This window comes from Podarcis gaigeae (assembly GCF_964106915.1).
Source record: "Podarcis gaigeae genome assembly, chromosome: 4".
In the NCBI taxonomy this organism is placed as follows: domain Eukaryota; kingdom Metazoa; phylum Chordata; class Lepidosauria; order Squamata; family Lacertidae; genus Podarcis; species Podarcis gaigeae.
In genome coordinates, this window is record NC_139677.1 from 20,693,764 (window position 1) to 20,712,480 (window position 18,717).

General features: G+C 43.7%; 1 protein-coding gene across 1 annotated transcript; it reads left to right on the forward strand.

Annotated features, from left to right (window-relative positions):
• The first annotated feature begins 1,268 nt into the window (after window positions 1-1,268).
• Window positions 1,269-6,123, forward strand: SLITRK1 (SLIT and NTRK like family member 1). The gene has a single exon (XM_083735294.1). It carries the CDS (start codon window positions 1,414-1,416, stop codon window positions 3,487-3,489), a length of 2,076 nt encoding a protein of 691 aa, XP_083591420.1. The 5' UTR covers window positions 1,269-1,413; the 3' UTR covers window positions 3,490-6,123.
• Window positions 6,124-18,717: the final 12,594 nt, after the last annotated feature.

The window sequence follows — 18,717 nt, forward strand, 5'->3', positions numbered from 1 at the left end:
AGCATAGCGGAGGCTCTCTCTGGCTCTCCCCTTCCCTTTCCCAGAGAGAAAGAACATCGGACCCAGGTGTGACGCCCGCCTGGCGGGCAGATGGAGAGCGAAGCAGGAAATGTTCAACTTTCCAGTATTAAAAGGCAGACATGAAAGAATCCATTTAGGAAGGAGCCCGTAGAAGCGATGGATGGCTCGCACGCCAGAATTTCTTTGACGCTTGCCCTGGACCTGGATTGATTTTTCTTTCTTTCTTTCTTTCTACATCTCTCCCCGCTCCTCTACCCCCCCACCCCGTCTCCCTGCGCCCCCTCTTTCTTCAGCATTCCCTCAGCAGATGGATTTTTGCCACTGCGGCTCAGCAGAGGGTGTCAGATCTTTCCGAGTGCACCAGGCTGGAAAGAGCAGAACCTCTTAGCAACTCCTGCCTTATGTGCGTGAATGAGTGAGTAACTGTGCAGCTCGGAAGACGGGAGAGGGGGGAGGAGAGAGCGAGCGCGCAGGGGAAGACAGGAGAAGCCGAGAGAAAGAGAGAGAGAGAGAGAGAGAGAGAGAGAGAGAGAGAGAGAGAGAGAGAGAGAGAGAACGCGAGGGAACGCGGTAAGGGGGAGAAATGGACAGACCAAAAACGCAGCGATTGCAGAATTTTTGCAGCGCCATTGGTTCGGCAGCCAGTCGTTAGGCTGGGGCGTGATTTCAGCACCAAGGGGGACTGGACAGCACCCAGAGTGGGGTCTCCTGGGCATCCAGCGGCGACAGCAGCAACAGCAGCAGGGATCCCGGAGGCCGGCTTTGCACGAGAGAAAAAAGCAAGGTCAGTCCGAAGCCAAAGCCATGCACACGGGCCGCTCCTGCCGCTGCGCTCCCGGCTCCTCCGCGCTCCTCTTGCCTATGCAGCGGCTGCTGCTGCCAATTGCTAGCCAGATCGTTCCTTAACGCCGAGGCGGCCGGAGATCGACTTCGCTTTCTTCTTCTTTGGGGGCGGGGGCCCCCCTCTGAGGGTGGAGGTTATGAAGGGGGTCTTCTACTTCACCCCCTTTCTGTGCCTCGCAGTACGTGCCTGGATAGTTTGTGGATATGATCGCTGACTGGAGTCCGGGCTGTTGCAGTGTTTTGGGGGGGAGAGAGGGCTAAGAGGAGACCAGGCAGCGCCCCCCACATCCTCCGATTCTCTCCCCTCCTCATTTCATTCCTCCCTACCCAGCACTATCTCTCTCTCTCTTTCTGTTTTTCTGGCTTTTGCCCCCTATCCTCCCCCTCCCCCTCTCTCCCCCCCTCTCTCTCTCTCTCTTTTTTTTTTTTTTTGGCATCGGTTCGGACACTCCATGCCTGGAAGGAACTTGACGGCGTGAGAGGGGAGAATTTCCGCCTTGCCGTTTCCTCTGTGTGCTCCAGCTCGGGGATGACTCGCTCGGTTTAAAAATGCTGCTTTGGATTCTGCTGCTGGAGACGTCTCTTTGTTTCGCTGCCGGGAATGTTACAGGGGACGTTTGCAAAGAGAAGATCTGCTTGTGCACCGAGATCGAGGGCGACTTGCACGTCGACTGCGAGAAGAAAGGCTTCACAAGCCTGCAACGCTTCTCGGCCCCCACTTCCCAGTTCTACCATTTGTTCCTGCACGGCAATTCCCTCACTCGCCTTTTCCCCAATGAGTTCGCTAACTTTTACAATGCAGTCAGCTTGCACATGGAAAACAACGGCTTGCACGAGATCGTGCCGGGGGCTTTCCTGGGGCTGCAGCTGGTGAAGCGGCTGCACATCAACAACAACAAGATCAAATCGTTTCGCAAGCAGACCTTCCTGGGCTTGGACGATCTGGAATACCTCCAGGCTGATTTTAATTTATTGAGGGATATTGACCCGGGGGCCTTTCGGGACTTAAACAAGCTGGAGGTGCTGATTTTAAACGACAACCTCATCAGCGTTTTGCCTGCCAACGTGTTCCAGTACGTGCCCATCACCCACCTGGACCTGCGGGGCAACCGCCTGAAAACCTTGCCTTACGAGGACGTGCTGGAGCAGATCCCGGGCATTGCTGAGATTCTGCTGGAGGATAACCCTTGGGACTGCACGTGCGACCTGCTCTCGTTGAAAGAATGGCTGGAGAACATCCCCAAGAACGCCCTGATCGGCCGGGTGATTTGTGAAGCCCCTACGAGGTTGCAGGGCAAGGATCTAAACGAGACCACGGAGCAGGAGTTGTGCAGGAAAAACCGAGTGGATTCCAGCCTGGCTGCTCCTCCCGCGGAAGAGGAGACGTGCGATCCCGGGCCCATCCCGACCCCCTTTAAGATTCATGGCAAGGAAGACCCTGCCACCCCGGGCTCTGCTCCTCACGGGGGTACAAAGATCCCGGTGAACTGGCAGATTAAGACTAGACCTACGGCTGCCGGCTCGACCATCAATGTGAAAGGCAAGTCCTCCAGCAGTACACCTTGTCCTGCCACCTGCGTCTGCCACCAGATCCCAGGAGGATTCAAGGTGAATTGCAACGATGGCAACGTCAGCAGCCTGGTGGATCTGAAACCCAAGCCGTCCAGCGTGCACGAGCTCTTCTTGAGGGGCAACAAAATCCACACCATTCGAAAATCCCATTTTGTGGATTACCGCAAACTCAACCTGTTGGACTTGGGCAACAACAACATCGCCACCATGGAGAACAACACCTTCAAGAACCTTCTGGAGCTGGTGTGGCTCTACATGGACAATAACTATTTGGACACACTCTCTCGGGAGAAGTTCAATGGATTGCAGAACCTGGAATACCTAAACATGGAATTTAATGTCATTCAGCTCATCATGCCAGGGACATTTAATGCCATGCCCAAGCTGAGGGTTCTCATCTTGAATAACAACCTTCTGAGGTCCCTCCCTGTTGATGTCTTTGCTGGAGTCTCCCTCTCGAAACTCAGCATCCACAACAACTATTTCCCTTACCTGCCAGTGGCAGGGGTGCTGGACCAGCTCACCTCCATCACCCAAATAGACCTGCATGACAACCCATGGGACTGTAAGTGCCCCATTGTCCCTTTCAAACAGTGGGTGGAGATGTTGCGACCCAAGGTGATGATGAGTGACTTGAGATGTGAGACTCCAGAAGAATTCTTCAAGGAGGACTTTGAATCCCTCTCCAATGAGGCCATTTGCCCTCAACTCAAGGTCTTGCCCACCTTGACTTCCTCCCATAAGAACAGCACTGGCTTGGCCGAGACTGGGACACATTCCAACTCCTACCTGGAGACTAGCAGGGTCTCCATCTCGGTGCTGGTGCCTGGCCTTTTGCTGGTCTTCGTCACCTCTGCATTCACAGTGGTGGGCATGCTGGTCTTTATCTTGAGGAACCGGAAGCGCTCAAAGAGGAGGGATGCCAACTCCTCAGCCTCTGAGATCAACTCCTTACAGACAGTCTGCGACTCCTCCTACTGGCATAATGGACCTTACAATGCAGATGGAGCCCATCGAGTATACGACTGTGGCTCTCACTCCCTATCAGACTGAGACAACAGACTGGGGAAATACAAAAACAAAAAAAAAAACCATTAAAATTTTAAATCACATTATGGGCAATCAGTTCAAGTTCAGCAGCTAGCAACCTCAACTTCCCTCCGGTGGCTCAAAGCTCCCTTTTCCTGATCTGTGCATTGCTGTCTCGTCCGCTGATGTGAATGGACCACAACATGGGATGGGGCTTTGCCCACCTTAAAGCTACCTTCTGGTGGAAAAACACCTACCCACTCACTCACCAAACTGGGGAGAAATGCTGTGAGTGGATGCCTGCTTCCCCCCCCCCCTCACCCCTTTGGCCAAGCCTCCAACTTGAGGCTGTGCTTGGTGTAAAAAATGTGCACCACAAAGCCAGTGGCAAGGAAAGAAAGATAGAAAGTTCCAGTCAAAGAGGATGGCTCGACTTAGGGGTTAAAGAGAGAGAGAGAGTAAATATGAACGCACTCTCCTGCAAGGTGACCTATGACCAGGTGGATCTATGGGCCCTGTGTGTGTATGTGTGTGCTGCGGAGACGAGGGCGCCCCCTGGCGCTCTCCCCATTGCAAACAAAGCAAGAGTGTCCAGTTGCACGAAGGCATGAATGTATTGTAAATAAATGACTCTGATCTAAACAAACAGACAAACAAACCCAAGTTGCTGCATGGTTCGCATGGATACAAACCACCCAGGGACGCTTCAGCCCCCAATGGAAGCAGCGTCCAGTTCACCTCGTCCTCCCTCTTACCTGATAAGTTCCATCATATCAAACTTTCTATATAAAAAAATACAGTATAATAAGAATAAAAAGTGCCATTTTGCCATTATTTTTGTGTGATTGCTAGGCAGTAGAGATCGTCCTTTTACTGTGAAACAAACAAGGAAAAAATGTAAAGATTTTATTTAAGACATGTTTGCATGGCTATACTCTCATGGGTTTCAGGTTTTGCGTTTGGGGGTGTAGGAAAATGAATTACTTTGTTGGGTGGATTTTCTCTCTGTTTGGGGGAGGGAGGAGGGGGCCAGTTTGCTTCTGGTTATTTTTGAGTTTCCTTTGGAAATTAACATCTCCAATAATGCCTTTCCATCTGAATGTAAAAAAAAAAAAAAAAAAAAAAACCCTCAGCATTTTCTCTGATGATTAAAAGTGTTAAACTATTTTTTAAAAAAACAAAGACATCCCAAGCAGTTAAGCATGTTCAGTTAATGCCACTTGAGTGCTTAAGCTGCAAAGTTGAATGGGAGTAAGAATTTTTCCCTTTTTTTGTGCTCTTGTAAATCACACTCTTAAAAACTGGAGGGAGAAGAAAAAAACACCTGAGCTGAGGAGAAAGCAAGTGAGACTTAATTAATTATATTTGAGGATTTTATAATGGCATATTTTTCCAGTATTAAAGTGAAAATGTTTTCAAAGCTCGAGTCATTCCAATTTTTTTAAACCCCCCCCACTATCACTTTCTGAACACAAGTGGGATTTCCACCCTTTTCATTTTTTTAAAAAAGTTGGGGGGGGGGATAAATGAAAAAAAGCCTCTTTGCTTTCACTCCAGTGTGAAAGCTGCAGTGTGTTTCTCTCTGGTTCTGAACCATGTCAATTTCACTCAGCAATTCTTGCTGCCTCCCCCTTCCTTCCCCTGCCTTGAATGCAGCACTGAAAACCTTTATTAATACTGGGGATGCCTTTGGTGCCAATACTGCTGCTGTGGCTGCACACTGCAGATAGACTAGGGAGGTGGGTGGGAATTTGATTTAATTGACTCTGCCTTAGAACTCTCTCATTAATACGATACGGTGACCAGGCTTCATTGGGCAGCAATTCTTTAAACCCGATGATTGGCAGGCTAGGATGCTGGTGGCAATTGGGCATCAGCATCTATTAGGGATGGAGATGGGGGGGGGGCAGTTGAAACCGCCTCAAACTAATTAGTGGTGGAATTTCCTAACCCCAGCCCTTCTCCCTCCAGATCTGCACCTTTCAGACTTGTAATAAATCTCTCTCCTTTCTGCCATTCGACTTCAACTCCATCTACTTTGATTTCCCTTGCACAGTAGGCTGGCCCTTAACTAGATAATACAAGCAGAGGCAGAAAGCCCCCCTGCAAATCAATTGCAGCTTCCTAGCTGAAGTCCCAGTGGAGAAATGAAAGATTTCAGTCACGTTGCTCCTGGCTTTCTGCAGGCAGAGAATCCTTTTAAAGAGGAAAACACTGGAAGGGACTAAGCACAACTTCAGAAAGAACAGATGGGGAAGCTGCGTTTAAAAAGGCAAGAGAGGGGAAGAGAGAAAACACAAATCAGTAATAACGATATGTCCATTTTGTGCATAGGTGGTTTGGGGTAATAAGGAAGATGAGAAATAAAGAGAGAGGAGAACAAGGTTCTCAAAACTGAGTTTGAAAACAAACAAACCTTAAGCTGAAGTGTACAAGGACCTTTGCAGAGGTGGGAACTCAATGATACACCTAGAGCATTTGGGAACTTCTTAAACTTTGTCTTGCTATTTCATATTGTTTGTATAACTTTTTGGTAATAAAAAAAAATACCTGCTGCTTTGTACAAACTATGGCTACTTAAAAAGACCCTTCACCATTTTTTTTATTATTACTTGGGGGCTGTGATCCAGAATATTCTGTGGGCGAGAGGGGTAAAAATAGTAATTAGTTGGCTCCAGTGAGTTGTTCCTTAAAAAAACAAAATCTTCAGCAAACACTCCTTCCTCACCCCATCCAGAGATCAATTAAGCAGATTAAAAATATATATATTGTGTAAGAAACTATTTTATTAATGAAGAAATCATTTTCTTAATTTAAATATAGCCTCTATGGCTGTCTAGCAACCTTAGAGTTTTAGCAACCAAACCGATTATGAATATACAGCAGAGCTAGAAGTGGAGGTAAAAATAATAACACAGCTTATGGAGGGAAGTTCTTATAAGATCTAATCCATACAATTTTATGAACTATAAAACTTAACAGGGTACCAATTGCTTTGCAATTTTACATGACAACAGCTTTACGTTGTATTTATCTCTTCCTCTTTTATGCCTAAAATGAAATGAAGCATCATGAGCACGGGTTCATCTCTTCTAATTATAAGTTAATTAAAAAAACCCTACAGGTATAATGTATTTTAATCATCCTGTAGCATATGCTGACTATTTTCAGTAAAAAGTATGAATAGCACCAAGTTATTATATATATTACCAACAGAAGAAAAATAGAGCTTTCTGTAGTTCAGAATCTGCTTGTTCTATAATTGGCTTTTGAAGTTCTTACACTCTTTTTTAAGGGCACTTAAATGAAACTCTTAAGAACCAAAACTCATGGGTGGCTAACTTACAAAATGCCATAAATATTTTTTGGATTTTTCTCAAGATGGTTTTTCTTTTCTTTTGCCATATATGGTCAGCACATCTGTGGAATGTGCATAAAATTATAACAGGAGGCAGATATATGGAATAATTCCAGCAAATGAGTAATGAAGGGAGATATTTCAATAGATCTCATTCACATCAATTATTCAATCCCACAAAATGTTTTATTCATCCTGATAAAGTATAACTGCCTCCATAATATTTATGCAACTGGGAACATACGATATAAGTGCCACAACCTGATTAGTCATTTATGTATGCATACATGTTGCACAGTTTTCTGTGTTTCAAGTGTTAAGAGCCACTGTGAAGCTATAAATATTGTGTTTGCTACATGAAGGATGCTGCTTCCAGTTGAATCAGTCTTCAATTCGTCAAACTTAAAAGAGATTTCAGTAATACCAGGTACGAAAGAAAGGAGGAAAAAGAGATTGCTTATTTACTTCCATAGCTTGAAACGGAGTATTTTCTGTGATACTGTGAAGCTAAGAATAGGCCATAACTTCATCTGTTGCCATAGGAATGTATGCTTGAATGTATATGGGCATCTCACATGCGTATTTATTAGAAAGCTGAATGGGATTTATCCTGTGCAATGTTACAATTTGAATTGACTAAGATATGAATTAGAGGTTCCTTTTTGAGAAAAGCACTGCTATCCAAGCTTATTCCGGTGCATATCCTACATTCTTATTTTAGTGTTGCGTTCTGCTTATAGCAGCAGCATGATGGATGGGTTCTATATATTTGGTTGTGGAATGGACAACAATATGATCACATTGGAAACAGTTGAACATGGGTGGTATTTGGAACTTTATGATGAATGGATGGGGGAAATGACAGTGTGGTAGTAAAATATCATGAATATGTTGTGTTTTAGGTATTGAAATAAATAGCTAACTTGAAAAGAAAAATCAGCACTGGCCAAACTCTTCTCCCAAAGAAGAAATAAATCATCTTGGTTTTTTTAAAACCTTGGTCCAGATAGACGTTATTAATGCCAAAATGCTTAATGAGAGCTCACCAAACTGAGCCTCATTGGTTAAAATACTGGCCGGCTGTTGCCATTCCATCTGACTCGTCTCTTTGATGAAGAAGCACCCTGTGGTTCATGTTAATTATATCACCTTTCAGGACACTCTTCCTTTTTGAAGCGGTTCCCCAGTAGTGGTTTTACCTAGCCTGAACCATTTTGTTACATGTTCATAGAAGGAGAGAGGCCCTCACATAGGTGGGGCTTGCAGGGCCAGCTGGAATGCCAGTTTTACTTGTAAAATGGGCCTTATAGTGAGATGTGGAACCTGTGGACCTCTGTATGTTATTGGACTCCAGCTCCTACTAGCCCTAGAAGCAAGGCCATTGGTCAGGGATGATGGGAGTAGTGATCCAACAGCATTTGGAGGACTACAGATTCCCAGTCTTTGCCTTGGAGAAGACCCAGGCTAAATTCCTGTGCACAATATCACTTCAGGTTCAGTCTTCCTAAAAACCTCAAAACATCTAAGTTTGTTGATTTGTTTGGTCATCAGGCAAAGCAAGGATTTGCAAATCTGTGTCAAGTTTTGATATGGGACTAAGAGTGCAGTCTTAATGCACACATTGATATTGTTGATTGGGGTGATAGGATCATGCTTAGTTGCGTCTTCACCAGCCTACATCAGCAGAGAGATGTGTCACCAGTTGCGGGCTCATCCTAGGTGAGTGGAAAACTATCCCTCACCCTACTTCTCTCAACAGTGGCAGAAATAACAAATCTGCAAAATGTGGCATTTTTGGTTGGGTGTTGGCAGATTTGGATCCACATGATCCAAAACCCTGTCTGTGTGGATATTCCAAAGGACCTCAAATCCCTCATCTACAGGAGCTGGTGTAGTGAAAAATTGGAAGAAACTTCCTCTACCTCCTGCCCTGGCCAGGGCAAGCTAGCAGGACCTGCAGCATAGGAGTAGATCCATCACATCATTCTCCCTGACCCTACTTCAGTAGCTTCCTCCACCCAGTTTCCCAGGGTGTTTCAGTAGTTAACTTCAAAAGCATGAGGAGTCAATGTGGTGCCCACCAGATATTGCTGAATCATAACTCCCATCATCCTGGACCATTGGTTGTGCTATTTGGGGCTGATGAGAATCGTAGTTCAACATGTTGGATAACATGTTGGTTATCCAAGCTGGAATAGCTTTCCCCTCCCTTATCTCTTAAAATATTTCTTCTGTCTGAGAGTCAGAATTGGGTTTAATGGACACCGATGATCAGGCTTTTCTTATATTCCCTCTGCACAGAGTAAGAATTGGATCAGCTGAAATGGGGCATGTGGTCTACAATGTTATGATGAGAAAGGATGAAGGATGGTCAATTGTTTTATGTCTTGAGAATGCAGTAGCAGTGGCCAGACATGAGATGCAATGCTGATCCTCAGGCTTTTCTTTGCCATCCTCCCCTCACCCCCCACCCCCAAGTATTTGCAACAAGCAATCGTGTTTGATTTTCTCACGTTATTGCCAAAGCAGGGACCACTATCATCAGTGGATCTTATACTTTCAGCTCTATCTTTGGAATCTCAGAGATTAGGCTGTAGTAATCTTATTCCCAATGTGATCACCTACTGGCCTTTAAAGCCCTAAATGGCCCCGGTCCAGTATACCTGAAGGAGCGTCTCTACCTCCATTGTTCTGCCCGGACACTGAGGTCCAGTGCCGAGGGCCTTCTGGTGGATCCCTTGCTACGAGAAGCCAAGTTACAGGGAAGCAGGCAGAGGGCCTTCTCGGTAGTGGCACCTGCCCTGTGGAATGCCCTCCCACCAGATGTCAAAGAGAAAAATAACTACCAAACTTTCAGAAGACATCTGAAGGCAGCCCTGTTTAGGGAAGCTTTTAATGTTTAATAGGTTATTGTATTTTAGTGTTCTGTTGGAAGCTGCCCAGAGTGGCTGGGGAAACCCAGCCAGATGGGCGGGGTATAAATAATAAATTATATTATTATTATTATTATTATTATTATTATTATTATTATTAGGAAGCATGGATCAGCCAGAGGGCTCAAAACTTGGAAAGGAATCACATTGAGGCACAACTTGTGTGAAACAGAGCCTTCATATGTGGCCTATATAAGTAGCTAGGATGACCTATGTATATGATTTTGGGCGCTATGGGTGCTCCATATGTAGGCCCAATCCATATGGTGCCAATTCAGGTTGCCTAATTGATGAACTGGTCATATCCTATTTGGAGAAGGGCCACCGTTTAGTGGTAGAGCATCCTAGGTTCAATCTTTGGCACCACCAGGTGGGACTGGGAATGTATGTTGTCTGAAACTTTGGAGAGCCATGTCAAGTCAAAGTGGATATTACTGAGTTAGATGAACCAATGGTCTGGCTGGGTCTAAAGTAGTCTCCTATGTTTCTACTGCTGTTTTATCTAACATTAAAATAAAAGGGACCTAAAACTTTGCTTACATTGGGCTGCTTCCAGCTAACAGTTGTACTAGCCTAGGCCAGTTCAATGAGTCCCACTGGTGCAACTGGTGTGTTCTTTCCTCTCCACCCCCTGTTCCCCTGTGCTCCCCCCCCCAATCAGCTCTGTGGGCTTGAGAGACCCCCCCCAGAACAGTGGAGAGGGCTAGAGAGGGGGAGATCCTTCTATCTGGCAAGCAGAACAATTGTAATAGTGCAACATTTAATTCCACCCTCTATATTCAGGGTGGGTGGGAGGTTCTTCATCCATTCGTGTACCATTTATTTGAGCCTCAAGATGTTTCTGGGGAGCTGTAAACCGGCTCAGTTCAAACTGCAACCTTCCATTTATGCTGTTTCCTCATGAAAAGAGTGGCTCCATCAGTAGTGTAAGCCTTGAATGAGTGGCACTTGTCCATGTTATGGACTTATCACAGTGGAGCAGAGCAGTTATATACGCTGACAATTCTTTGCTCAAAGTTGGTCCCTTTGAGAGGCTGATACAGTGCTCTAGGCTAAACTGTGCTAGGTCTAGCATCAACACTGATTCTAAATAACTCACTATTTCTCTTCTACCAAGTGGATAAAATAAAAGTGCCTGCCAGGGGGGAAATGTGCTAAAAAGGTGGTAGCATAGTACACTTCTTATATAAGATATCCGCAATACCTTTATTAGGGACAACCAAAATGTCCCAAAATAATGGAAAGTTTTCATGTTCTCCAGAAGTCTTCATGAGGCAAAATGTTTTGCAAAGCAGAGAATGGTGGGGGGAGAATAATAATAAAAAATGGGGGGGGGGACTTTAATACCACAACCACTTACTAGGGAATAAGCTGTACTGAGCTCAATGGGACTTAGTACTGGGTAGATGTGTACAGGATTGTGCTGCAAGATCCTATGGAGTTCCAATTCTCCTTTGCTTCTCCCAGTGTGCCCACTGTGCTCTCGCCATTTGAGCTATGGAGGGTTAGAGCAGATTTAGGCTGTGCACATGGACTGTGTGAGAGAAGAAAGTGGTAGTTCTGTTGCACAGCCAAAATTCACTAGTGGAAGCAGTTCATTGGATTCTGCATTCAGTCAGTCTCACTGAAATCAATAGGATGTGTATAGGGGTTTACTATAAAGTTGCCTTTGACATTTGACATATGGAGTGCTGGGATTCATGTCCCAATGTCCCGGTTAGCTTGATACAAAGCATTGGGTGCTATCTGGGTTTTGAAGCATTTTGTTAATATACCAAGGTGGATAACTTGGAGCATTGGTGTTCCACTTCTGACATACCACGGGCAGGGTCATTTTGGTTGTTATGGAACTGGATTTGAATCCAATGAATCAGTGATAAATGCTGGACAAAATTCTGGCTTGTGGGCTGAGTCTGACCATTATTTTTCTCCTGCCATCGTATGCTATTATGCACTAACAGCGCACTGCTATGTGCAGCATCAATGTGTTGTAATGGGTAGACTTGCCTAGGTCAGGAAGAGGAAACCTTTGACCTTCCAAAATTTGTTGGACTACAACTTCCATCATCGATGGCCATTGGCCATGCTGGGTGGAGCTTGGGTTGATGGATATGGGAGTCCAACCACATTTAAAGAGCCACATTTAAAGAGCCTGACCTAGGGAGACCTGGTGTTCAAATGCAAGCTCATTGTTGAGGATCACTGGGTTCAGTCATTGCCTTTTAGCTGAAGCCAGCTCACTGTGAGAAGGGGAGGGGATGCAAATAAGGTTAGTAAATGAACCTTCTGGATCCCAGCAGGAGGGAAGCCACCAGAGATTTGATTTGCTCTGGATAAACTGTGGAAGGAGAAAGGATTCATGCTGAGTGTAACGTGAGAAAATGTGCTGCTTTGTAATATGTGAAATGGTCTCACAAGGCAGTCCCATAGATCTAAATCAGAGCCTGTTTTCATAAATGATGCTAAGGATGGGTATTTTTGGTATGAGATGCATTACTTCTGAATGCTTTTAATGCAGCTGAGTGAGCAGAAGGGAGTCACTTGGAAATAATAAAAAGGAAATGTTCATTCTAGCCACTTTAAGATTTTCAGTCAAATTATAAATATGAAAAATGCACCGGGGTGTGGGGGAGATTTTAGGCATCGTTGTGTCCATAGCTGCAGGACAAGAAAAGGCTTGATCTCACTTGTCTCTGAGTAAACTGGGAGTTTCATAGGACAGAGTTCCCTGCTGGGCATGGAAGTCCACAAAAATTAAATAATCCTGTACCTAACTAGTGAGCAAGACCCCAGTGACTAGCCCTCCCCAGACTTGTTGGATCAGAGTAGACCTATACACAGGGGGCTGGGGATAAACAGATTGTTGGATGCTCGTAGGTATAGCAGAAGAGGATTGGCAATCACATGAGCATATGTGGCCTACAGGACCATCTAAGTGTGGAAGACATAGCCACTATGTGTAGCTTGTACCCTGCCATCTATGGACTGGATTTTGGGAAGGATTTCATGTAGATGTTTTGATAAGATTCTAGGTTATGTATTTGGCTTCTCCAGAGAAATGGTGTCTAGTAATTGTGCTGAGAAAGATCTTTGTTTGGGGCACTGAAGAATCACTGCTGGTGCCAGTTATCATTCATTAACCTGCTCAGTGGACCAATGGTCTGAATAAATATACAAGGCAACTTCATATGCTCACTCACTGCATTGCACCAAGACAGTGAATTAGATTTCATCCTGTGTGTTGATTATTATCTTATTGTGTAGCTTTGATTCAGCTCTTGTTTGAGGAACCCTCCTACTTTTTACAATTTTAAAAAAATGCTTCCATCACCGAGATGAAAAATCCAGAATCTATATGTGAACAACTCATACACGAAAGCTGTAACTTCAGGCACATAATTTTGCTGCTTTCAGTAAGAATTTGGATATGTGGAAATGTTGTGTCAACAGCAAGGAATTTGTGATGATAGCCGATAATGAAAAGGATTCGGTTTCCATTTCGGCTGTATTAACGTTGTAGCAGCTTGTCAGAATTGTAGAACAGACCTCTTATTACACGTTGGGCGGCCATACAGAGGGGAAAGAGATGATATGCCAACATCTTCAACAGTCAGTTTCTGAAGATGTGAAAAGTGGCATTGAAATTTGGAGGGGCTAAAGCAGAAAGTATTGGTAAGGATCCTGATAATATTTAGTAGGAATATAAGAGCCCATCTGAATGGACCAATGCTGCATCTAGCCCAGTTATCCCACAGTGTCTAGCTAGAAATTGCTGGGAGGCTCACAAGCAGAATTCCTTCTCATTGCCTTTAGCATCTGCTTTTCAGGACCACCATTTCTTTTTATTTCTTTTTTAATTCTTTTTTTATAGAATATTTATTAAGATTTTTAATAATAATACAATAAAAGTAAAAAGAAAAAAATAACCAAAATATAAAAATATAAAAAATTAAAAACACACAGATTTCCCATTGCTTATTTTCCTTTAGCTTGTTTCCCGGACCTCCTCATACCTCCCTTTTTTGTATTCCAATTCAAATTGTTAGTTCAGCAAATCCTTACCATTAAATTTTTACCTGTTTCTAAGCCTTTTTTCATATTCCCTTAAAGCATTACAGCTGGAAACCATTTAATTTCTATCCAACATCATTCTAACATTCATTAATTTTACAATATTTCTGTAGGTAGTCTTTAAATTTCTTCCAATCTTCTTCCGCCGACTCTTCTTTCTGGTCTTGGATTCTGCCAGTCATTTCTGCCAATCCCATATAGTCCATCACCTTCATCTTATTTCTTTTTTAATTCAACCAAATTCTACTTAGAGTTAGGGATGGGCAAATTTGTGAATTCCAGTTTCTCTATTTACCCCCCCCCCCAATTATACATTTTCTACATTTCCGTAACAGTTTGCAACTAAAATAAAATGGAAGTCTACATGAAAATTCACTGTTAGTGCAAATCTCAATTGCTGTGTGTGCATCAGAAAAGTGCAAATTTCAAAGGATGGTTGTGTTTCCGTTTATATATTGTTTAGTAGAATGTGAATTAGGCAGATTCAATGATTGAAGTGTGAGCTGAATCAAATTTCATTCCCTTCCTTATCAGCAGAACCACTCTAATTAATTAACAATGTCCGTTCATTTTAGTGCATTTGCTTTATGACTAACATTGGATACAACCCACTGCCTCTTAACAGTGGCATAGTGGAGAGAGAACACAGGGGACAGGGATGGCCCAATACATTTTGGCACCTGAGATGAAGTGCCCCACTGCCAAAGCCTTGTCACTTTGCAAGGGGTGGGCAAACTCCTCAAGAGTTTTCTGAATGTCCCCCCTCACCAAATTTAGGCGAGAGAGAGAGGTGTTCCACAAGGCTTTGCTGCTGGTCTCCTTCCTCCCTAGGGGCAGGGGAAACCAATAGCTAGCTTTGTGTTCCTTCTCCAGTGGTGAGGTGGGAGCCTGTGAGGATGATAGGAGCTGTAGATCAAAAATCTGGAGAGGAAATATTTGCTTCCTGACTCACAGACCAGCTGTTACTCCCTGACTAGGAAAAGGCAACATTTAATTATCCAAGTAGCCAAGGAATTGCTGTTTTTAAAAATTTGTTGCTTTGAAAGTGATACTTATTGAGTGAGAGTCCAAAGCCTCTCCTGTCTCAACTAACTCTTCTGAATAATGGTGAATGGACAGCCTTTTCTTACAGTTCTGAACAAACAGAGGAAGACTCTCAGTGAATACAGCTGTGGTGTTTGCATATCCCATTTAAATCAATCTCTAGAATTTACATGAATGAAATTGAAATCACATTTGTGCTTTACATTTGATTAAATCCCACAGGGAATTCCATACTTCCCTTTTCATTATGTTCTATGAAGAGTCTTGATTTGCCATGAACAAAAATAATTCAAATTTCCATTCCAAATGGATCTCATTCCTTCACAAATAGCGAGTTTTAATTACTTTCCACTGCTTTCCCCCCTTTTTTCTTTTGTTTTTTTTAATGCTATGAGTCAGCCACTCTGCTTGAATACGTATCATTTTTGTCATCATGCAATTGTGCTCATAAGTTTCTGTACATTTATTAACATTCTCATGGAGTTATTCTCCCAAATGGTAAAATAGTTTCAGTTCATTAACTTCCCCCTGAGTTTGCCAACCAGCAGCAAGCAGAGTTTGCAAGCTTGAGCTGTATTGTATAATTTGCAGAACAAGCCATTTGTCAATGATTGCATAAACCCGGTTGGGGAAAAAATTCTCTGAACCACTATGATATATTTTTTTCCAGCAATTTCTCTGACTTGTTAAATGGACATGCAGAAAATAAATTACATTATGGAGATAGGTTTCTGGAAACTATGAAGCAGAGGGGAGGGTGTCCTCTCCCCCACCATATTGAGAAAACTATTTAACAGAAGCATACATCATAATGTAAGACTGTACAGATGAATGTATGTGTAAGAAGTTTCAAGCATGAGTTCACTAAACTTGCTCAACTTCAATGCCATACTTATATCAATCATAGTAATTATTATTACTTTATTTTTTCCAAGAGACAGAAACATTTAAGTGTACAAAAATCTGGAGCAAATTAAGTGGAAAAAGACCAAAAAGTGAAGATGACTGGCATGGTATATCAAAAACTGCCTTTTTCTGGGCTTGACATTTGGGCTATATAGCTCAGTATTGCCTCAGACAGGCAGGAGAAATAAAAATTCTTAGCCTAAGCTGTGATTCAGGATGAACAAATCTGTCAATTTTAGTTTCTCATTCTTCCTCTCTTATCCTTCATCCAGTGTTGGGGAGGGGATCATTTCTGGGGGGAGTCTGACAACATCTGGAGTACAGTGTTGGCTTCCCACAGTGAGATTTCCAAGGCAAGCGGGGGGGGGGGGGACTTTAATGTAGATCCCAGATGATGTTTGTGCCTGTGGTGTCAGACGAAGTGTGCTTGACAGTACCCAAACCAGGAAAGACTTCAGTCTTTCAAAGTTCAGCAGCACCTTGTATGAGCCCAAAATTTCACAACATCGATTAGGTTTAATAATAATAATAATAATAATAATAATAATAGTTTATTATTTGTACCCTGCCCATCTGGCTGGGCTTCCCCAGCCACTCTGGGCAGCTTTCAAAAAATAGATATTTAAATACTCTAATATATCAAACATTAAAAGCTTCCCTAAACAGGGCTGCCTTCAGATGTCTTCTAAAAGTCTGGTAGTTGTTGTTCTCTTTGACATCTGGTGGGAGGGCGTTCCACAGGGAGGGCACTACTACCGAGAAGGCCCTCTGCCTGGTTCCCTGTAACTTGGTTTCTCACAGTGAGGGAACTGCCAGAAGTCCCTCGGTGTTGGACATCAGTGTCTGGGTAGAACGATGGGGGTGGAGACGCTCCTTTAAGATAATGTTATCTTCTTGAATTTTTAACTCTTTCCCCATAATAATATTTATATATCCATATTTATAAAGTTTCGTAACACTGAACACTGTATAAACATAGGCAATGTAGCAATATAGACCAATTTGAGCAAATACACCCAAAATAGTACAGTAGTATCTTGGGGATTAATAGAGTGATGGAAGTAGCTGAAGACTGATGGAATGAGCTGTGTGGTTTATCTTCGCCTCTGTGTTCCTCCCCTCATTCTGTTGTGCATCCCAAGTTGAATTTTAGATTGTAAATGTATCAGGTGAGGGACCTGCTACCTTGTTGTTACACTGTAAAACTGGGGGAAGCCAACATGGTGCACTCCAGATGTTGTCAGGCTCCTTTCAGGCCCCACTCAGCATGACCAGTGGCCAGGTATGATGGACGTTGTAGTCTAGCAATAAGTGGAGAGCATCATGTTGGCTACTCCTGTAGTAAAGCATCATAAGCAAGCATGGTGCCTTGTTGTTGTTGTCAGGTTTCTTGTAGATGCCTTGTCTTTTAGGTTTAGCAGCTGGTCCATCCTTATATGCATACTTCAGAAATGCTAATATGTGTGTGTGGAGTTTTGAATACCAGTTGAAAGAAAGCCCACTTTGATATAGTGAGTTGCTGCTTGCTGGTCTCCTTGCAAGTTGCACATGGTTTCAAGGTACCCAGGTAACCTGTTTGCAACATGCATCACCAGCTGGTGAGTGTCTGGGGAGAAATTACTCCCACACAGAGCTGTCATGAGGACACACTGCAGTTTAGCAAGCTAGAAATATCTGCTTCTACAATACTTTCCTTTGCTGGTTGAATGCTGCACTTCTCTCTTTTAAACTGAAAGCTGATCCTATAAACTGGGGGTGCCAAATTACCAGCTGAACTGTGGAAGGAATCCTGTCACAGCTGGCAGGCACCTTGACGTTTCATCGCCAATTGTTGTGGATCAAGCTACCCTTTGTTATTGAGTCTAATACTGTTGTGGGCAATTATCACCCCATTCGTTTATATTTAATTACAGAATAACCCAAGTGTAATTGAGACAAAAAATTAACCTGTCACTTCTTAACATCTCTGTAATGTATGTATTGGGGAAATGCTGAAATGAATATTTGAAAGGTTTCAGCCACTATCTTGTATCCAAAACAAGTTTAGCTTTGGGACTGGGAGGAATTAAGTCCTCAAAGTTTTCCAAAGAAAGGTGCTCAGGTTTATAGTGCTTCAGAGCAGTGGAGGGATTTAAAGCATTGCTGCCTGGCATGGGCATGGAAGCAAACAATGGCCTTTCCAGCCAGCAGACCACTGCACATCCAGTAGGGCCTTAGATTGGTCCATTTGAAATTGGGTTCAGATGGGAAGTCCCGCCCTGAGATTGCTCCAGTTGGGGGATTCCCAAACGTCCAGAAAACATGGGATTTTGGTGAAGGGCAAGGGGCAGCAACTACCACTCAACAGGCAAGGGTGAGCATCCATTATCTGAACTCTTTGGATATATTTGTTGCTGTTTAGCCATTTAGTCCGACTCCTCGTGACCCCATGGACCAGAGCATGCTAGGCAGCCCTGTCTTCCACTGCCTCCCGCAGTTTGGTCAAACTCATGTTGGTAACTTCGAGAATGCTGTCCAGCCATCTCATCCTCTGTCATCCCCTTCTCCTTGTGCCCTCAATCTTTCGCAACATCAGGATCTTTTCCAGGGAGTATTCTCTTCTCATGAGGTGGCCAAAGTATTGGAGCCTCAGTTTCAGGATCTGTCCTTCCAGTGAGCACAGTCCAGGTCAATTGAGAATGGGCCACACATTTGGCCTGATCCTTCCCATCCAGTCAAGAATGAATGAAGAACAACTGCTGATCTAGAAAGGATGATCCGTACACAAGTGTAGATCACTGGGATGGATGTGTACTGATCTGCAAATAGTGCAGTGTGACTAAATGATACAGCTTGTGGTAAAGATCTTTCTAACAGATTACTTGTCTGATTTTTATGCCTGCTTGCCACATGACACTCCAGGTTGTTAATGTGCCATTAAATAAAATAAGAACAACACAT